Source organism: Labeo rohita, chromosome 2 (genome assembly GCF_022985175.1).
Source record: "Labeo rohita strain BAU-BD-2019 chromosome 2, IGBB_LRoh.1.0, whole genome shotgun sequence".
NCBI classification, from domain to species: Eukaryota; Metazoa; Chordata; class Actinopteri; order Cypriniformes; family Cyprinidae; genus Labeo; species Labeo rohita.
Window position 1 is genome coordinate 27,134,824 of NC_066870.1, and position 22,774 is coordinate 27,157,597.

Genomic DNA, 22,774 nt, shown 5'->3' on the forward strand with positions numbered 1-22,774 from the left:
CGGGTTTTGAACGACATGGGGGTAAGTGATTAATGACAACATTTTCATTTTGGGGTGGAGTAACCCTTTAAGTTATGACAGCTGTTTTGTAGCCCAAATACGTGACATTTGTCTATGACAAAACTGTAATCCGTTATGTTACTTTCATTTTCTTTTATTAGTTCATCCATTTTAATCTTTGTTTCATCCAGTTTCTTTGCTTGTTCCAAAATAATGAACGATCATTAACAATCATTGCATACATGGACAATGATTTAATGCTTTTAATGCTTTTATGCTTTTAATGAAAGCATTTTTATGGTGGGACTTATTAATCTATGTCTAGGAAACCAACATAGCTTACTATTTGATTAGAAGGGAATTTGTATACTTTATTAAGGTTTTTTATGCTTTAAAAAAAAAAAAAAAAAAATTGTTTGTAAACAGTATCACATAACCTGTGTTTTCTGTTATCAGTCGCTTCATTTCCTTCTCCAGAGAGTCCATCCTTGTTTCCATGATTTTTTTTTTTTTCCCAGCTCATCAAGAATGTTTATGTTTGGTGAAACTAAATCATCTGCTGGTATAGGCCACACATTGAGCATTAAAATTGCTATAAAAATCAACATTATTTACTGTTGTGTCTGTTTACTCGTGCTGTACTGAGTAGCACTCTCTTTGTCTCAAAGACCAGAAGTTGCATAATTGTTTAAACAGACCAACAGACTTTGGACTGCAAAACTTTGATGCAATAATTGGTGTACACTCACAGAAACCTCACATAGCAAAAAGGAGGTGTCCTCTGAAGGTGTTACGTCTCGCCTCATCTGTGTAGACACGACGGTTCTCTATGAGCTGAAGATATATCTGGTCCCTTTGTTCAAGAATAAGACTAACTGAGTTGCATGTAGTATCCTCAGTGTCTTCCTTGGGAGGGTTATCTGTTATGGTGACCACAAAATTGCCGTTCTTTAGCAGTCTAACACCGGTTGATATGTCATAAGGATTTAAAACCACAAGGTTGGTTGTAATCTTTTTAAGTTCACTAATGATATCCAATGTAAGTAACACAGAATCTTGTGCCTGTGTGCTCAACACAGGCAACAGTAAAATTATGTAGATTGCATTCATTTTCTTGTTGCCTCACAGAAACCTAACAACATTTATTTTTCAGTCTGAGCAACTTTGGACTATGAACTTTTAAGCTTTCCTTCCTGTAAACAGACTTTTTTTTTGTGAAAAGTGGGCATGGCAGTTAGCATAAGACATTTTGTAAATTTGCTTGTCACAACAAATCAATACTTCTAATTAAATTAATAACTGCAATACATTCAGACAAATGGTCAGTCAGCATTATGACAAAATTACCAACAATTTAAAGTGGAAAGCTGAACTGTGTTTTGCGGACAAGGGTTGTTCTATATTTCCATAAATGTCACATTTTTATTGATAGGCTAGTGATGCAATTATTCCAACAGCTTCCAACAGTTAGAGAGAGAGAGAAAAAAAAGGCTAAATATGAATTGAATTTTAGTTTGGATAAAATTCACAAAATGTCTTGTGTTTACCAAGCTCTTCTAATGATAAAGCACACAATTGTTAATTTTGGTGCGTCATGATTGGTGCCTTAAGTTTATGATGTTCATTATTAAGATAATGTTTAATGGCAGTTCACATAGTGACAGTTAAAAAATAAGAGAGAAAAGATAAATATAGCTGCAAGCAGCGATGACGGGCCCTCGCCACCAGGGCAATCGCCATGCCGGTAGCATCAGGAAAATGTTGCCCAGCGGGCACATGCATTTACAGTAACCCTCTGGCAGTTTGGATTTAAGGGTTTCAGCAACGAAAGGGTTACTCTATAAGAACAACACACAGACACATACACACACACAGGGAGAGAACTATATATATATAACCTTGGCAACACTTTACCATGCAGTTTCATTTAATAACATTAACTATATTAGTTAACACGAACAATAATTATATAGCATTTCTATTATTATATATTAAGTTAAAAAAGTATTAATACATTATTAAAATGTAAAGTTGGATCTTTTAACATTAGTTTATGTACTGTGAATTAACATGAACATATTTTTTATAAAGTAACATTAAAAAATATTAATAAATGCCGTAAAAATATATTGTTCATTGTTACTTCATATTAGTTAATAGAGTAACTGATGTTAACAAAAGAGACCATGTTTTGTGATCTACAACCATTTTTAAATATAATTTTAATGATCTGTGAGCACTTGTGAAATAATTATATTACAAATAAAGTACATATTAACTTATTATTATTATTATTTTTAATTCTCATTAATTGAACTGAGCAGTAAACAGACAGACTCAAAAGATTTCTAATCTTACCAGTGAGAGAGGATAGGATGTATTTAAACATTAATGACTTCTCCTTTAAAGATTAAAAAAAAAAAAAAAAAAAAAAAAAAAGATTGTAATGCTCTTTAAGCATTTATACAATAATTATGTAAAAGTATTTTGACAGTGCAACTGATTCTATGCATTAGCTTTCATTCTTATACACTAAGAATGACCTGAATCAGGCCCGTAGCCAGCCTAGCGGAAGGGGGGGTTCTTTTTTTCCAAAAAGTGGACCTTTTTCAGTTCCCACTCATTTTGTATTTAACTATGAGGTTCAAATACTTTTTGTTGACTACTCATGCACCAATCTGTGCTGTATTATCATGTGTGCTGGTATTTTAATAAGCATGATTTTTTGATTCACCAAAAATATTTACTACAATGTTGTCAAACTGCTTACCAAGATATCGCCTTGTTCAGTAAATATACACAAATACTTAAAGCAATAAGTAATTTAATAAAATAAATGACATTTTTAATGCAATAAAATCACAGATTCTTTGTACTGACACATATCCAAATTGTGGGTGGATGTGTGTCCCTCTAGGGGGGTCTGGGGCATGGCCCCCCAGGAGAAAATTTGACACATTTTAAAGTGAAATTCATTAATTTGGTGTACTTTAAGAACTCAAAAGTAAGAGCTCCAACCCATGTTCATTGTACAAACTGAACAAACAAAAAAGTTGATGACAGTCTGAAAAATCGGTTCTAGAACCGCACCTGGTGAGAATATACTGTGTTCTTCCTAGACCCATGCTACACCCTTCCTCTGAGCCCCTTTCAACCTCTGAGCCCTATGCAGTCTTTCCTCCTTTTCAAAATACAAATATCAAGAAAGGAATTTTATGCAGAAAAAAAAAAAAAAAAAAAATATATATATATATATATATATATATATATATTTTTAAAGACCTGCAGAAATAGAATTAATATGGAAAAAGCTGTCTAGTAAACTGATATCCTGATTTACAGCTCAGATAATGTTCATTATCAAAAACAGTACCATTTGTTAAAATTGGAACAACCTTATTTTTTTTTTTTTTAAATTATTATGGACAGGACAGATCAGAAAGGACAGGAAGTGATATGGGCGGCGGGAAAGGTCCCCGAGTCGGGACTCGAACACGGGAAGCCCGGAGCACGCTGCCCACAAGGCCATCGGCGCCGACAACCACCTTATTTTTGTATTATTAAATTATTAATAATAATTATTTACCTCAATACCATGGTATAAAAATGAACTACATGGGTTCTAGGTGTTTGTATGAAGAACAGTGATCTTAGTATAAATGCACAAACGCTATTATTCACAAAATACTGTAATTACATTCCATTACTCCTTTAATAGATTTAATACATGTATACATAATAACGTAACAGTTCGATATGTCCCACAATTCTGCCATAGTGCAGTCAGTGTTACAGTAAAAATAATCCATATGAAATGATTCTGACTATCGTTGCGCACAGTGTTTCTGCTGTTTGTCAGCGCTGTTTCATCTGTTTAAATCGCCATGTCATTGTGTTCTTCACCGACTTCAGGCGCTTCACTCTGGATCTCACAGCGCTGTTTAGTGATCGCGAGTAAACGCATCTGCTCTAGTAAACCTGCGCTCTGCTGCTGTTTGAATTGTGATCTGAGCGGACAAACGGTCCGTGTGACTCGCTTCAAACGACTAGCACATTTAATCCATAACGCTATTTTTGTCTTTCCGTCCCCAAATTTAAGACCTCTTGAAATTATAATTAAGACTTTTCTTATACTTATTAAGGTATTTAATACTTTTTATGGCTTTAAAAGTGCGTTGGTATTTAAAAGAACACTTGTTTATTTAAAAAAAAAAAAAAAAAAAAAAAAAAAACGTACATAAATTCCGGACCTTTGACTGGATGGGGTGGGTCGTTCGAACCACCCGAACCCCCCCTGGCTACGGGCCTGTATATAGTCGGAGTTAAAAAGATCCCTTATTATACGAGAACATCTTGTGGTCATCTTTGGTATTACAGTCTTCATCTACCACCTTAAGACATATGATAGTTTTAATGTTTTTGGGACTTCTGTACAAGATAAGCTTATGAAACTAACCATGCTTTCTAAGAATGACTAGTTCCTCATATGTAAAAAGTTTTGAAGAGTTAGAATAATGCACTTTAAAGATATTTGAAAATTACTGTTATCTTTTTTACTGTTACTTTCATAAATCACCATAAATCAACCGTTCAAGTTATCCCAAATCCGCTCGCAATTTAACATCTTGAGTATGTTGGCATCATGTTGACAAAGTTTGCTGGGAACTACTTATTCCTGCTTGGAGGAGTATGAATTTATTTATAGCCTGATTTTTCCAAAAATCCATATTCAAATCAAAATAGCAGACTTCCTGTTGGTCGCAGCTAATGGGTGCAAATTAGAAAGTTGTTCGGCTTGATGAGACCAATATACGTACTGAGCTTGGTGTCTGTAGCTAAAACTAACCCCACAACTTTTGACAAAAGGTGGCGCTATACAGCGCCTTCTCCATGCCCATTTAGGAGCCTTTGCCAGTGTCTAACTATAATTAATACTGATGTGTGTGTTGAGTTTCATAAAAATCTAAGCTTATTAAGTGCCCCAAAAACACAGGAAACAAATGTTAAAGTTTGACACGTTGCCATGGCAACAGCATTTAATGTATCAACGACCCCTTTACAGATTCTGATCAGCCGTGTTTTGACATTATTCTGATGAAGTTTGAAGCAAATCGAGTAAAATTAAGAGACTGATTTAAAAGCATTTTGAAAACAACACACTTCCTGCTGCCAGTTGGTGGCGCTATAACTTTGACTCATGATAGTCACATCTATGTGATCGACATCATACAACAAACAAACTCCTGAAGTTTCATCAGAATCAGACAATGTGTGCGATAGTTATTAGCCATTTCCTGTTTCTCATTTCTCGCCATAATTTCGTCGCCTCGCCACGGCCAAACCGTTCGAGATATCAAAAATCCCTCCGCAATTTAGTATCCCCAATGTCTTGAGGTCATGCTGACCGAGTTTGGTGGCCGTCAGAATAAAGGCCTCCGAGGAGTATATCAAATTCAAGAACATGCGCTTTTTAAACAGCCCTGAATAACTCACTTCCTGTTGGGATTAGCTAATGACATAGAGTGCGTGAGTTGTTTGCCTCAGTGAGATCTATATGTGTACCAAGTTTCATATGTATAGACCATTTCACTAGATGTAAACAACACTGGTCCAGAAGCGCTTCCTGTTTTTTTTTTTTATTTTTTTTTTTTTTTAAATTTCACATATACAAATACATCTAAAGGTGCTAATGTAACATTTTCATCCAGTCAAATGTTATGGTGGTTGTATTTTTTGTGATGTTTGTGTAAAGTAAAAAAAAAAAGAAACAGGAAGTTTATCGGGACCAGTATGTTTACATCTAGCGAAATGGTCTTATAGATCTTATAAGTCTTATAGGTCTTATAGGTCTTATATATGCAAGTATGTGTGGGAAATACATCAAGTTTTGGGAAGGTGTTCCAGGGGGCGCTGTAGAGCCCCTGTGCCACGCCCGGGTTCCAGTCTCTGCGGCGTCCTAATGACCGCAGATTCCAATGTGTGTGCCGATTTTCAAGAGTTTTTGAGCATGTTAAGGCCCCCAAAAACCCCCGGATAGTCGGAAAAAAAAAATAATCCTTAGAAGAACAATAGGGCTCTCGCCCTTTTAGGGCTCGGGGCCTAAAAACATGTATCATAACCCTGACCAGCGGTCTCTGAGGGAATAAAGCCTGACTAGCACCACCTGACTGCCGTCAATGGATTTACAGGCACAACAAACACGGCAAAAAAGGGCGGAGTTAATAACATTTCGCTACTTCACATTGCAAGACAACAGATGGACAAGTACTGTACGTCAATAGAAAATACCATGGAAACAGTTTACAGTACACAGTTTTCTTTCATTTCATAGACAGACCACAGGTTTATTTACCCTTTCGCCCTGCTCCATTTTTTTTTCTCCAGGGAAGTGGGCGGTGTGTGGTAAGTTAGCGCATGTCTTGTTGCTCCAACTTTTAACGACTACATTTTGTTGTGTTGTTTATTTTAATAAATTGTACACACTTTAATATGTATGGTGGGAAAGCACTGTCATATTCAGGAAACGACCGGGAGAGCCATGGATGCGTGTATTTGTTATAGATCCCGTGGTTTGACTTGACTCTGTTGATTGTTGACAAACTTGCCTGAGGCAGCAGGACTAACTAACAGCCGCTACTTTGATTTAATTTTTCAGATACCCTTGTTGTCACCCATATATTTGTCTTCAATATCCATGTTTTCCTAGATATTTAAGAATTTTCTTAAGTGGAAATTTAGTACATAGCTGTCTCTAATATGGTGACAATAAACTGAATAGAATAATTTCTAAAGAATCATGTAACACTGAAGTTATTGGCTCCTGAAAACTCAGCTTTGCCATGACAGCAATAAATTACATTTTAAATTGTTGTTTAAAATTGTATTAATATATCACAGTATTACTGTTTGTACTGTATTTTTGTCAAACAAATGCAGCCTTGGTGAGCATAATACAGACTTCAGTGGCAGAAGTTGCTGTTCTGGGGTCTGTTCTGCCCTGCAGCACATAATGTAGATTCATGAAGGTCATTTACAACAAAAAGCCCTTTCTTTCTGTCTCAGGATGACCTCTTAGTTCAAAACGAACCTTTGGCATGTGATGATGTTCGGTCTGACCGCAACATTAGTGAGAGTGTTTAATTTTGCTGTTTTGCTCATCTGACTCCCAGTCCTTTCTTGATGCTTTCCTAGGACATTCTCATAATGGACACAGAACTTTCTAAAATTGATGACAACTGTGGCGATCACTCCACTACTGAAGTAAGCCTTATGTCTATACTCTGTCCCTCTCATTTTCACTTACTGACTTTCACTTTCACATGTATTGTATGTTCCATGTATTGTGTGTTAGTTAAACCTAAAGTCACTGTTTCACATACTTGATCTTTTTAGTAATTTCACTAGTTCTGATAGGTGATAAAACATGTTGTAATAGGAAGACATCTGCTTCCCCAGCAGGGCATGGAAAATACACAACAGTCCTTGGAGCCCTGTGAGAAACCTGACGATAAACAGTCAAAATCTATGCGGGTGGGCGTATTTTTTATTTTAAAGATGCAGTTTGTTTTTGTAAATTATTTGCTGGCTACATACATATTTTACAGCTCAGATTTATTACACACATCTTTGGTTGGCACTTAGGACTGCCTTTAATCCAGTAAATCTCAAAAGACAAGGAAATTTTAATCAAAATTTTATTGACCGAAATGCACTTTCTCTTTTATACCAGGATTCTGGTTTAGATACAGACGCACTGGTTGATGTTGAGAGCCAACCAACGTATAAGGAGGTAAATAAACAGTTTAATCTTCACTGGTTTATAATGTGAGAAACGTTTAACTGCCAAAATATGGTACAATTTATTTTATTTTATTTGTATTCTTTTTAGAATATTATATAATAAAAATTATAGTATTATATTTTTTATTGTACAATTATTATGATGATTTTTCCAGATGTATTTTGTGTAATATTTCTGTGTTGTTTGTTCATTAAACAGGCTTAATGCTTTAAAACTCCTTTTAAACAAAAAAGGTTTATATATAGAGACATCACTTCTAAACTTTGAGGTTCACTGAAAACATGTTGTAACCGACTGGTTAAGTTGCTGATGTTCATCTAAGAATCTTGTGCAAGTCTAGCTCGGTATGGAAGCTGTTATTTGAACATGCCTTTGGGCTTTTTCAGCAGTACTTTTTGGGTTTTATTGGCCTTGCTTAAATAGCAATAACCAAAGATAAAAGACAAGTACCTACATGCACATCTGAATTCTGGGTAGAATATGACTCAGATTGTTGTGTAAGATCATCTAGCAGAGGCTGAATAAAGTAGCTCAATAACAAAGCAAATTGTGAGGCTACAATTGAAAATCCTGACTGCTGCTTGCAGCAAATGGTGCTGTTTTGTCTGGCAACCATGACAGGTTTACTAAAGTTTTTTTTTTTTAATGGCACTTTTGTTAGTTTATCATTTTGTATTCTGTCATCATTTGCATTCTGTATTTTTTCGTCAGTACAGATTATAAACCAAATAAACACACATTTAAAATCATTTCTGAATCGTAGGCTTAGGCTTTCTACTTATTGTTACAGGGCGATAACAGTGAGATCTTGGAAAAAAAGCCCGACACAATGGCTGAGACACCTGAAGAAGAGGAAAATCCAAAAGTAAGCACCCATCTTACAAGTTGGACTAAATACTGATGGCCTTACCATTGCATGTTTCCAGAGAACCAAAACAGGTGATCTGGATTTCATCCCAGTTGGACTTCTTTAAACCATATGACATTTTCACAGCAAAAAGCACAAAAGAAGAAACCCAGAAATCCATTTATGCCCCAAGTTGCCGCCAAGGTAACCCTTTTTTTTTCATGCTTACTTTTTTAAAATCCTAACAGTTGTTGGTTAATGGAAGCCTGTGCTGTTATTTCAGAACAAAACAACACCGAAGAAGAATGAAAACCAAAATGAAGACAGTGGCAGTGACCTTGCAGAGGTGCTGTAATGTCCTAACAGTTCTTTCAATCAAAATAACAGTGAAAACAAGTTACTGACTCAACCAGGCATAGAAAGCAGAATGAGAACTGAGAGATGTGGTATCCTAAATATAAAACCCCACTGAGACCTTCATAAACTGTTTCACGTTACGGGTCAGGTGACAATAAATGAGCCGTGCACTGGCTTGCCTAACAAACAGTTGCATATGCAAGTGGTAATCTATATGTCTGCAAACATTAATAAGAGTATAAGTTGTCTAAGTTGTCAGGAGGCATTCTGTGCTTCTTTCTTTTTCTAAATTAGTTTTGTATATTTGCTAAAAAAGAGAACCCAATTACTATTTTTTTTTTTACTCCTAAAGGGAAAAAATAAGCTTGCAACAGCAAATAGTTTATTTTTGCAACCTGTTACAAAAAACAAAACCACACAAACACCTTCCTACTTGACTTGCAACTTCTGCAATTTTGTTGATTTCTGCATTGGAATTTTTCCTTCAAGTTCCCTTTTAAACATTGTTGTCCAATCTACTTTTCATTTTCGTTTTCAAGACTAAAGGCCACAAGAAGTCCCTCATGGAATGGCTAGATGAGTTCCGTTTAAGTGAAGCTCAAAGAGAGGATGAGGAGGTTGGTTCTGTAAATATAGATCCTTGCCTTTGTTTTCCAAAAACGACCATTTTTATTTATCTTGAATGTATCCGTCACAGGATCTTGATGGCCTCATGGATTGGTGGAACACTGTGGAACGTGAGTTTGTCCTACCATGTGTCCAGTTTCAGAAACAATCCCAATACTTACAGTTGAGGTCAAAAGTTTACATACACCTTGCAGAATCTGCAAAATGTTAATTATTTTATCAAAATAAGAGGGATCATACAAAATGCATGCTATTTTTCATGAGTCCCTTGTTTGTCCTGAACAGTTAAACTGCCTGCTGTTCTTCAAAAAAATCCTTCAGGTCCCACAAATTCTTTGTTTGTTTGTTTTTTTTTAATTTTTTTTTTTATTAGCATTTTTGTGTATTTGAACCCTTTCCAACAATGTCTGTATGATTTTGAGATCCATCTTTTCACACTAAGGACAACTAAGGGAATCAAATGCAACTATTACAGAAGGTTCAAACGCTCACTGATACTCCAGAAGGAAAAAACAAGCGTTAAGAGCCGGGGGTGTGAACTTTTGAACAGAATGAAGATGTGTAAAAAAAAATTATTTTGCCTATATATGATACATTTTTCCCAGAAGGCAAAATAGGTTAAATTCACCCTGATCTTCAAAAGTTTTCATCCCCCTGCTCTTAATGCATTGTTTCCTTCTGAAGCATCAGTGAGCATTTGAAACTTCTGTAATAGTTGCATATGAGTCCTTCAGTTGTCCTCAGTGTGAAAAGATGGATCTCAAAATCATACAATCATTGTTAGAAAAGGGTTCAAATATACAAAAATACTGAAAAACCAAAGAATTTGTTTTAAACTGTGTCATGTTTATAAATTCAACTATTATTTTCTCTTATAGACCATTGTGTGAAATATCTTTTATGTAAAATATCTTATTCAGGTCAGTACTAAATAAAAAATAACATGCATTTTGTATGAGCCCTCCTATTTTGGTAAAATAATTAGCATTTTGCAGATTCTCCAAGGTGTATGTAAACTTTTGACCTCAACTGTATTAGTTTAATTTAAAGTAATTAACAGCAATTTATTCTTAGTAAAGGTCTGATAGATAGTTCATCATGGTCTGAACTTAATATTCTTAGCTATTTTCCTCCCATTTTGTTTTTTCCAATTCAGAATGGGAGGACATGCCCAAAAGTGACAACATGACAGAGAAAGAGGAAGCCAAGTAAGTCCCAAGTCATTCTGTGTGCATGTGTGTATGAAAGAGTGAGTTTGACTGACCAATTTTGTTTTTCTCAGGGCTTTTGCTGTAACAGCTGAAAAGGTGCAAAAGGGCATACGAGTGTTTAACAAACTTTTCTCAGAACGGGCGGAAGGACTGTGGCAGCATGTGATCGACCTGCATGCCATTGCTGATGGCCTGGACCGCTTCAACAAGAAAACCAAGATTGCCCAGATCACTGGTGGCTCCACTAGTGCTGTGGGAGGTGTTGCTACCATAACTGGCCTCATCTTAGCACCTTTCACAATGGGAACCTCTCTAATCGTCACTGCGGTTGGCTTGGGTGTTGCCATGGCGGGTGGTCTTACCTCTGCATCCGCTGGGATATCCAATACCGTCAACAACTCTTTGGATCGCAAGAAGGTGGAGCGCATTGTGGAAGACTACCAGGCGAAGATGGCTGACCTTAACAAATGCATGAAGTTCATCAAGCAAGGCATTACAAATCTACGCAAGTTCAACCTGAATAAGATGAAGAAGCATGCATATAATCGCGACTTCCCTTGTTTCGACAATATCTATGAGGACGGCGCCATGGCGGGCAAAGCTATTCTAACCAGTGCCAATGAGATTATGCGTGTAATGCAGGTAGCCAACGCGGCGGGAACCACTGCGGCACGTGCTGTGCAGATCGCTAGTATATCCACAGGTGTTCTGACGGGGCTTTTTGTTGGGATGGACATCTATTTTGTGGCCAAGGACTCCCATGAGCTGAAAAATGGTGCAAAATCAGAATTTGCTGCCAAGATTAGAGAGGTGGCAGATCAGCTGCATGAGGGCTTAATGGAACTTAACATAATCCGAGATGAGTTGCGGTTGAGCACCACTCTGAAAGAAGACAAACCGTCTTGACAAACCTCTGTAAACACTTCTCTAAGTTTATTGTTACATTCACACTAGACTGTATAAAAATGATATGGTTAGAGAACTATACTGGCTTTCTGTATCAGACAGAAGAGAAAATTTGGGATCTTAACTTGTTTTTATAACTTTATATCCACTGCTTGTTAGGGTATAATTGCTGCTTATATAAGACTAAAAGAATATGAACTAATATATGGTCTATATGGTCCTGAACACATGGTTATTATTTCACCATGGTGAGTGAATAGAATTCAATCTGTCATTGATGCTCTTATCTGTCTGTCTACATTAAGGCCAAGATTTTTGATAGTTGAAATGTCACCACAACTGAGTGACAGTCTTAAAGAGACCCACCATTTGTTCACCCAAAAATGAAAATTCTGTCATTAATTACTCACTCTAATGTTGTTACAAGCCCATAAGACCTTTGTTCTTCTTTGGAACTCTATAATGGTGGACGACGTGATTTGCAGGAGGACAATTGTTGAATAAAGTTGTTTTCTTTGTGCACCAAAAGTATTCTCGTAGCTTCGGAAAATTCAAGTCAAGTCAAAACTTTAGATATACCTTGCAGAATTTTGCAAAATCTTAATTATTTTACCAAAATAAGAGGGATCATGCAAAATGCATGTTATGTTTTATTTAGTACTGACCCAAGTAAGATATTTAACATAAAAGTTCTTTACATATAGTCCACAAAAGAAAATAATAGTTATATATAATAAAAATGACCCCGTTCAAAAGTTTACATATGCTTTGATTTTTAATACTGTGTTGTCACCTGACTGATCCACAGCTGTGGGTTTTTTTTGTTTTGTTTTTTTGTTTAGTGATAGCTGTTCATGAGTCCCTTGTTTGTCCTGAACAATTAACTGCCCGCTTTTCTTCAGAAAAATCCTTTAGGTCCCACAAATTCTTTGGTTTTTCAGCATTTTTTGTGTATTTGAACCCCTTCCAACAATGACTGTATGATATTAAGAGGACAACTGAGTAACTCTGAGCAACTATTACAGAAGGTTCAAATGCTTCACAAAATGAAGATGTATTTTCTTATTTTGTCTAAATATCATATTTTTTTCATTTTGTACTGCCCTTCAGAAGATATGTACATGTTTCCCAGAAGACAAAATAAGTTAAATTTACCCTGATCTTCAAATTCAAAAAGGCATTGTGTTTCCTTGTGAAGCATCAGTGAGCACTTGAACCTTCTGTAATAGTTGCATGAGTCCCTCAGATATCCTCAGTGTGAAAAGATGGATCTTAAAATCATACGTTCATTGTTGGAGATGGTTCAAATAGGCCTACACAAAAATGCTGAAAAACCAAAAAACTCTGGGACCTGAAGCTTTTTTTTTTTTTTTTTTTTTTTTTTTTTTTTGAAGAACAGCTGTGGATCATTTAGGCACCAACACAGTATTAAGAATCAAGTGTATGCAAACTTTTGAATGGGGTCATTTTTTTATTTATCCACTATTTTCTCTTGTTGACTATATGTAAAAATCTTTTGTGTTAAATATCTTATTCATGCAAGGTATATGTAAACTTTTGACTTTAATTTTTAGGTGAACTATCCCTTTAAATTGATTTTAAAAATTAATGTATTTTCACACAGTGAATTTTGTAATGGATTGTGCTCACTTTGTATTTAACATATATTATGGGGGTTTTCTAAAAGGTTTTCAATGCTTTAAGGGTAAACTTTGTTATAATAAAACCCAATGTCTGGAACAAAAGTGTCAGAAGAAACACCCGTATTACATTTTTGTTTAGTGGAAGTGAAGAGATGACTCACTGTCGTCATACTGACATTGTGCTAAACCGCCCCGTTGTTCCCGCTGTTGTGTCTATCCACAGATTAACCGGGCGGAGCTTGACAAAGTTTTGACAGTCGGTTTGTCTGTAGCTGTACGCATGGGAACCTAAGGTAGGCGAAACAGTACGGTGAAATCTCGTCAAGATTGTCAATTCTGTATGTTTATTAAATAAACTATTCAGTCAAGTTTCGGCACAAAAGAGTCTTTTGTGTTTGTCTCGCCAGCGCACAGTGACATTCCAAATCAGACGCTTTCTCTGAGACTAGAAAAATTTACAATAACAACAGAACGAACTGTCGGTTTCGAAAAAGAATTCTACATTGTTTAAAATAAAAGGATAAAAAGTGAGCAAGCCAAATCGTCTAATAAATAGCATTTAACGAAGCGTCCGCAGCGCAAGGCGTTGACGCGTGTTTGCAGTTGTTTATCATGAATGGTGATGTCAGTGTCTGGCACTCTTTAGGATTGTTTTACAGTGCACTCCTGTGCAGTGTTGGCCGTGTAACGCTTCATAATAATAGTTTCGGCTGTTTGTTTACCATTATACATTGTGTAAGCATGGTTTTCCCTTACGTTAGAAATGGAGAAATGCAATTCTGATTCCAGAGGGAAAACTGAAACAGCAAGCTCAAACCTCCCCTAAATGAGGTAATACGTGGCTACATGAAGTAAGGATACAATCATATGATAATAAAATATCACTCTTTGCCATTTCCATGGTGTCATTCATGACACTGCTTTGTTAAATTATAATTTAAACCCAAAAAATAAAGTGGGGAGTAGGGATTCAAGCCTAAAAATACAATTTACTCAACCTAACTTCATTAATGCTTTGTCTTTATTTCAGAAAACAAATGTTGTTCCAGTACCTGTTTAATTATGACATGAAAAGGCAAGTTTATTCATATAATACATTTCAGACACAATGATTTTTCAGTTTCTATATCATGAACATAAAAGTTATGAAAGAATGGAAAAGAACAAATAAAAAGGAAAGACAGCATTATTTTATTAAGCATTTATCATGGAAATTATTTATTTGAATTATAACAAGATATCTTAAAGGAAGTCAAGAACTAATTAGTGAACCACTGAGACATGTCCGGGGCTGATCGTCCATTTCTTCATAATCTGTGAAAGGAGTTGGTTGTGATAATTAATTTTAATCTCTGTAGGCCTATAACGTCCATAGACATGAGTTCCGAACATAAGAGTCCACCCCAGAGAATGATCAGCTAGGGATCGACAAATTAAAGCGAGAGAAAACTCTTTTTATAGTTGTATGTGTGAATGTAAGATATTGACTGTATGTTAGAAAATCTATGGCATAATATTTTAGAAGGATTCTAAATAGTATTAGACTATTGTAATGATTAAGTTAATTAGATAAGCTATTCAGAAAATACAAAAAAAAGGTGCTTTCAAGGTCATTTTAAAGCATGATATTTAAAAATAAAATCATTAGGATATTAATTAAAGATTGTGTTCCATAAAGATATTTTGTAAATTTCCTATCATAAATATATCAAAACACATTTTTTTATTAGTAATATGCACTGCTAAGAATTTCATTATTTTCAAATAGTTGTATCTTGGGCCAAATCATACATCAATGGAAAGCTTATGTATTCAGCTTTCAGATGATGTATAAATCTCCATTTTAAAAAATTGACCCTTATGACTGGTTTTGTGGTCCAGCGTTATGTAACACACATGTAACACTTAAATGCGCAAATATCTTTTAGCAAACACATATATGAATAACCTCCCAGTTTGTGTTATGTGGTGTGTTTTTTTTCTCTGTTTGTGCTACAGGAAAAAGCAGATTCAATGTCCAGGCGTTCAGATGTAGTTGAGCACTCATCTGAGGCGAGACAGTACATGTTTAAGGGTGCAGTAACAGGAAGCTTTCACACTAAGGTAATTCGTTTGATGTAACCGGACTCTCTTGCAATATCTGGGCTTTCATTTGCAATGGTTAGTTGACTATTTTTTCTATAGGATGAGAATGGTGAACTCATGGGCAGTAATGACAGTCCAGAGAACAGCAAAATTAAGGTCAGCTAATGTATGTTTTGTCTTGTTCTGGTTTGATTTCTTAGAATACTGTTCTGAATCTGCATTGATTCTGGTTTACAATAAATAACATTTTGGAGAGTGCAAGGAAGAAAATTATTCAGTAATATGTAGAAGGTGTACAGTAAATATAGCAATGGCATGTTTCTGAGAATAATCATTTAACTTCTTTTCCCAGAACAAGCTAACTGAGTGTGAGCTGTCAGGTCTTAATGATCAACCAACAGGCAACAATAACCCAAAGGTTTCTTCTTGACTTTAATCATAAATTGTGTATATTTATATCCAAGTCATATTTGTCACTTTTTATGATGAAAATGTTTATAAAATGTACATTTTCATCATTTATCAGGGGAAAGCTGCTGTTTTCAGTCGGTTGTTTAACAGAACTTCTAAAAAGTGGACAAGCCTCTCTGCACAAGAGGTAAAAGATCTGGTGGAGCTTTTAGACATTAAAATAACCACTTTAAGCCTATATATTTATTGGTGACAAACAATTAAAGCTATTTTATATAGTCTCTTGATATAAAGATGCTACTTAAAATAATTAGTATTGTTGAAATTATCTGAACAGCACTGAGGTATCAGAATGCTAAAATCCATTTTCATCCATTGTGTTATACATACATGCTTTGCAGATAAAAACTTATTTAACACACATGTGCTTAGCACATTACATCACTGATCATGTCAGGCCATGAAACTGTACTATCTTTTACCACTAGAGGGTGGCAGGAAACTTCCTCAGTGAAACTGACAGCAAATCAGCCAAACTCTCAGTCTTACTATCAAATGTCGCACATACATTTTGAGCTAATGATTATGATCTGATATTAAAGATAATGAAAACTTATCAGAACTTTTCTTTCCATTTGCCCCAGGATGGCTTCACTGCTGACACCAACAGTCCGTCCAGCCAACACAGCCTTAAGGTCTGTTATGATTACAAGTACACCTAACATCACATGACATCACATCTTAAACTAAATATCCAGTGCAGTGTTGGGGAAAGTTACTTTTAAAAGTAATACATTATAATACTGAGTTACTTCCTAAAAAAGTAACTAATCACGTTAGTTACTTTTTATGGAAAGTAATGCGTTACTTTACTTTTTCGCTACTTTTTAAATCTGGGGAGGGCTTGCTTGTTTTGTTTTTAATATAAAAAGTTCTATTTCGGGCAAATGTAAAAGCCTTTTCACACCAAAAGCCTCAGGCTTTAAAAAAAAAAAATTCACGTCTGTACAGTAGACCTTAGAAGAAAAAAATGTCAACTCTTCAGCAATAAAAAAAAAGGGAAAACAAATGTTAATATATTGAGTCATTTTTGCTTATTAGTATGGTTGAATTGGATCATCAAAGTTCGGCAGGAAAGACTTCAGTTAATAAAATGGGATTAAATGCATAAAGGATATTTGTATTTTGTAACATTTAATTATTGCAGGATTGCGTCATATTTTGAGTTTTTATTCATTTTGAGGAATACTGAATCTGTTTTTGTGAGTGAGATGAATTAATGCTTGTTCACATTTATTCTAGAACTAACATCTTTCTCCTGATTTCTCTCAACATGGGGACAGAAGAGCTTTTAATCAATAAATGGGGAGAAAAGTAACTGTATTTTCTTGTCAGTTAAAAAGTAATGCATTACTTTACTAGTTACTTGGAAAAAATATTACGTAATATTACGTAACTCGCACTTGTAATCTGTTACCCCCAACACTGATCCAGTGTGAATCACATAGTTTGACACATAATATTTGGATTTAAAAATAAATATTAGTCCACAAAAACATACAGTAAACTGTATAGCTATGTATTGCTATAATTGTGGTAAAGTGTTTTTTTTTTTTTTACAGTTCAGTCAGTAAAAATCATGCTTTGATGTTACACAGAATAATGAGATATTGTATTTTGAAGGTTGTCTTTGGTTTAGCTCGCAAGTATTATACGCCTAATATTTCCTTCCTCTCTCTTTCTTAACAGGAAGAACTATCATTACAACATGGAGAACTCTCAGCTGGCAATCACAACCAAACACAAAACACAAACAACAAGGTATGACAAAACTGCATATAATCATTTATTCTTACATTACTGTCTTAAAGTTTACATTTTGCAATACTGTCCAATTTTTTAAATAATTTGTGTAGCTTTGTATAATGTGCTGGTCTTCTTTCTCTTTACAGGAAGAACTAGCATTGAAAAATGAAGATTTTCCAGGCAGTGACAGACTTGTAAGCTATAATGCCACTGAGGTTCAATCAAATATTTAAAGTTAAAAAAAATAATAATTCTAACTCTCCGATTTATTTTTTTAGGAGAGAAATTCCCTGTTTAATTTTCTTAAAACATCTCCTAGAGGAACTGAGGATACTTATGAAGAGGTATATTGCTACAACAAAATTAATTAACTTATGTCTGTTTAATTTATCTGTAGTATTTCTACCACTGCCTTCCTGCTGATAATGCACATTAGTTACAAACTTTCTTCTTGTAGGACAGCCCACCATTACACATTAAACTGCTGGCCAGTAATGACAGTCTCTTATATCTCTCTAACAACAACATAAAGGTGTTTATCACAACCCTTTTTTAAAGTTATATATAGTAGAATGTATTTATATTATTTTAATTGCTTAGTCACCTGCGATTCGCAATTACTCTCCTTTTTGTGCAGGAGAACTCAGGGAAGCTAAGTGGCACTTTCCGCAGTTCCCCAAAACCAGCATTACGTTTTCCTGCTGACACGGTGAAGCAGCTTCCCCTTCTTATTGCTGCATTTAGATTATTGACAATATTTACAGGTTAACATTTACTTTTATACCATTTGAAATAAAATTAAAATGATACTTTATTTCATATGTAGGATCCGCTAAGTGAGCACAGTAAAATTATAGATTGGGATTATAACTTCTTGGACAATGGCATTGAAAAGGTACTTAACAAATTAATTAAATGTAATGATTTTAAGTTGCAAAGTAGATGATGTGAAACAAATGCTGTACTGCTTCCTCTATTTGCTAGAAATCTATTGCAGTGCCCAGAAAATGCCATGATGAGAAACTCTCCAACAGTAATAACAAGGTAAGTTACTTAACGTTTTATACAGAAGAGAACTTGTTTTCTTTTCTGAGGGTCGAAAAAGTGGTATACATAGCCAGGAATATTGTAGGAAATTGAAGCCCATAATTCCACTTGCCACAAACAATGACTATATTTACAGTGCCAGTTCACACATTCTCCATAATCTCATTTGCTGCTCACATCCTGTCAGGTTGTGTCATTTAGAGTGAAAAGAACTCTACCTAGAATGTCCACATTTTCATCCAGTACGCAGGTAGTGTTAACACTTTTATTTTAATATATTTGATAATTTATGTCAAAAAGAACTATCTTAATCTAAAATCTTTATATAGGGTTTAGATGAAGAAGATATAATTGAGGAGCCAGTGGAAATGCAGAAACTGGGGACAAATGAGGCGAGTTATAGCGATGAGTTTGTAAATGAGTGTACTTGACTTATTTGACATATTATTTATGCTCCTTCTATGGTGTATCAATATCATATCATGCAATCACATAATGTTTGGGTAATTTCTTATTCTCTGAATGTTATAGGACTGTTCTTTTGAAATCCTGCCAGTGGAGATGGCTGCTTACCCAACAGATTCAAATGTTTTAGAGACAGATGAGGTATATTATTATTATTATTATTTCATTATTATACAATGATTTTTACATTTGGTTAATTATGAAATCTTTTTTAACCTTTTAATGTTCTCTTGCTCTCTTTTCACAGGATGATGACCTGATGGACTGGTGGGAAACTGTTGAGGGTGAGTTGGGTCAGATTACTTCATTACCTATTAAAGGTACATGTTTTCAAAAATGACTAGTCCTAGAAGACCAGCCTGCTAAGTTCCTGTATAATTAGACTTGTATATATAAGAAATTAGTAGATGAACTAATTTTGGTCGACTAAAATTAGTCAGTTGGATGATTGGTCAACCTTTGTCCCCCATCCCTGTTACTGTATCTAGTTTAGGTCACTGTTAGCAACTTCATATGGCTTACTGACTTTTGACAGGTTGGAGTGTGTGGAATGAAACTGCAAATTTTCAGGAGGATGATAAGGAGCTGTGAGTAAATGTGTTTTTTTTTTAAAATCATTGTTTAATTGGCTTCACTATGGAAGCCCACTGCCGCCACTGAACACAAAATAAAAAAAGGTAATTGTGACTATTTCGCAATTCTGACATTTTTTTTCGCAATTCCAAATTTATATCTTCCAATTCCGACTTTTTTTCTCATAAATGCGAGTTTGTATGTCACAATTCAGACATTTTTTTCCGCAATTCCAAATTTATTTTTCACAATTCTGACTTTTTTTTCCTCACAAACGTGAGTTTGTATGTTGCAATTCTGACATTTTTCTCTCATTTCCGAATTTATATCTCACAATTCTGACTTTTTTCTCACAAATGTGAGTTTGTATATCACAATTCTGACTTTTTTTTTGGCAATTCTGAATTTATATCTTGCAATTCTGACTTTTTTTCTCACAAATGCGAGTTTGTATGTCGCAATTCGGACATTTTTTCTCGCAATTCCGAATTTATATCTTGCAATTCTGACTTTTTTTCTCATAAATGCGAGTTTGTATGTCGCAATTCGGACATTTTTTCTCGCAATTCCGAATTTGTATCTTGCAATTCTGACTTTTTTTTCTCACAACTGTGAATTTGTATGTCACATTTTTGGGACAATTTTCTTGCAATTCCGAATTTATATCTCACAATTCTAAATGCAAGTCTGGACATTTTTTTCTCGCCATTCTGACTTTTTTATCACAAATGCGAGTTTGAATGTCGCAATTTGGACATTTTTTTCTCACAATTTGCAATTGCAAATTTATATCACACAATTCTGACTTTATGACTCACATTTGTGAGAGATCTCACAATTCTGAGAAAAAAGTCAGATGTAAACACACAATTGCAAGAAAAAAGCTGCAAAGTTTTTTTCAGTGGCAGAAACAGGCTTCAATGCTCCACTGGTCTTTTTTTGTTTTAAATGTTTTGCCAGGGCTGTTGAGGCTGCTGCAGACCGCGTGTTCATGGCGGCCCGTCTCTTCGTCAGTCTGTTCAACCAGCGTGGAGCCTCTCTGCAATGTCGCATTTTAGAATTGCTGGCTCTGGCAGACACTGCTGACAACTTCCATAAGAAGACTGTGAGCGCAGCTGTGGGAGGGGGCGTAGCCAGTGTGGCAGGGGGCATAGCCACCATTACTGGCCTCATCCTGGCACCCTTCACCTTTGGCACTTCCACTATCGTCACTGCAGTGGGTATCAGTGTGGCAACAGCTGGAAGCATCACCTCAGCCACAGCTAACATCACCGATGCTGTTCAATCAAAGATGGATCGCAAGAAGGTGGAGAAGATGATCCAGGGCTACCAGAATGAGATCAATGACATCAGAGATTGTCTGGAGTTCATGCAGGTATGTTCAGCATTCCATCTGTGTGTCATCTGTATGCCAATCTATCAATCTGTCTGTCTGTTCATCTGTCTGTCTGTTTTGTGTATGTAGGAAGGAATGAACACCCTGCAGGAATGGGATTTTAGGGGGTACTCTGAGAGTGTGGTTAACACGAGTCTTAGCCGTAACATAAAGTATGTGATGAAGGAAGGTGGACGAGCAGGTAAAGCTCTTATGATAAACACAGATAGGCTTATCAGCACTGTGAAAGTTCTAGGTGTTGCTGGAGGTGCTGCCAAAGCCGCCAAGGCCATCAGTATAACTACAGGGGTAATGTCCACTCTCTTCCTTGCCCTGGATGTCTTTTTTCTTGCCAAAGACTCCAATGAACTTCGCAGAGGTGCCAAGACCAAATTTGCCTCCAAGCTCCGAGAAGTCTGCAAAGAGCTACAACATGGCCTACTGGAACTAAACAAAGTGAAGACTCAGCTTCAAAAGACCATGGATGGAATTGAAGTGGAAGAATACGAGGAAGAGGAGGAGGATGAAGACCAATGTGAGTCAGATCCCGTTAAACTGGCTCTGCTTGAGGAAGAAATCGATCAGTTGGAGGAGAAACTGGACCAGAAAACTAAGCAGCAGCAAATGAACCAAAGCAAGAGAGGAGATGCTGAGAAAGAGACCCCAGAAAAGAAAGAAAATGAGGAGTCTTATCAGACTTATCAAATAGAAGGTGGGAAGAAACAAAAATGAAGAGGAATAATGCAGTTGATTTAAAAAAGACTTGGAATGATTTAAAATATAGAAAAAAGAAGACTTTACACGGATGTTGAAGGAGAAGTTCACTTCCAGAATGTCCAGAATGAAAACTTCCTAGTAATTTACTCAACCCCATGCAAGATGTTCACCTCTCTTTCTTCAGTCAAAAAGAAATTAAGGTTTTTGAGGAAAACATTCCAGGATTTTTCCCCATATAATGGACTTCAGTGGTTGAAGGTCCAAATTGCAGTTTCAATGCAGCTTCAAAGGGCTCTACACGATCCCAGCCAAGGAATAAGGGTCTTGCCTAGAGAAACAATTGGTCATTTTCTAAGAAAAATACAAATCTATGTTTTTAACCACAAATGGTCGTCTTGCACTAGCTTGTGCATATTACATAATAATGCACGCGTGACATAGACGGAAATACCGACCCAGTGTTTACAAAGAGAACATGCAAAGAAAGCCAAATGCTCTTTACAAATAAAGTAAAACATCGATGTCGGACAATTTTGAAGTTGGAGGAGAAAATGAGGTGAAATTAGAGAAATTAGAGTTTTTTGCTCTGCCCAACCTTTTTTAACCAAAGTACACAGATGAAGAACTAACCGCATGTGACTTTTCCAATGTGATTATGCAATACGAGAAGCATTGCAGAGCTATTGCAAGACCAGCATTTGTGGTTAAATAGTATATTTATATATATATATATATATTTTTTAGGAAATGACTGATCGTTTCGCTAGATAAGACCCTCATTCCTCAGCTGGGATTGTGTAGAGCCCTTTGAAGCTGCATTGAAACTGCAATTTGGACCTTTTAACCACCATTGAAGTCCATTATGGAGAAAAATTTGAGAAAATTCCTGGAATGTTTACTTCA

General features: G+C 35.6%; 1 protein-coding gene across 1 annotated transcript; it reads left to right on the forward strand.

Moving 5' to 3' along the window:
• On the forward strand, window positions 1-22,086 carry LOC127177846 (uncharacterized). Its single transcript, XM_051130358.1, has 31 exons — window positions 1-21; window positions 7,192-7,260; window positions 7,456-7,530; window positions 7,730-7,789; window positions 8,592-8,666; window positions 8,796-8,852; window positions 8,932-8,994; window positions 9,545-9,622; window positions 9,703-9,742; window positions 10,789-10,840; window positions 10,915-11,746; window positions 13,665-13,685; window positions 15,391-15,495; window positions 15,577-15,633; window positions 15,830-15,895; window positions 16,004-16,075; window positions 16,533-16,583; window positions 17,638-17,709; window positions 17,841-17,888; window positions 17,973-18,038; window positions 18,152-18,226; window positions 18,332-18,403; window positions 18,521-18,589; window positions 18,679-18,738; window positions 18,929-18,991; window positions 19,071-19,133; window positions 19,273-19,347; window positions 19,454-19,490; window positions 19,742-19,793; window positions 20,740-21,154; window positions 21,245-22,086. The coding sequence occupies exons 1-31, from the start codon at window positions 16-18 to the stop codon at window positions 21,884-21,886; spliced, it is 3,588 nt and encodes a 1,195-aa protein (XP_050986315.1). The 5' UTR covers window positions 1-15; the 3' UTR covers window positions 21,887-22,086.
• Window positions 22,087-22,774: the final 688 nt, after the last annotated feature.

What these genes read in the sequence shown, in the direction of transcription:
- LOC127177846 (XM_051130358.1), top strand. An exon ending in GTGGCAGTGACCTTGCAGAG is followed by an intron (nt 8,995 to 9,544) that starts GTGCTGTAATGT and finishes TTCGTTTTCAAG; the next exon opens with ACTAAAGGCCACAAGAAGTC. An exon ending in CATTTTCATCCAGTACGCAG is followed by an intron (nt 18,992 to 19,070) that starts GTAGTGTTAACA and finishes ATCTTTATATAG; the next exon opens with GGTTTAGATGAAGAAGATAT.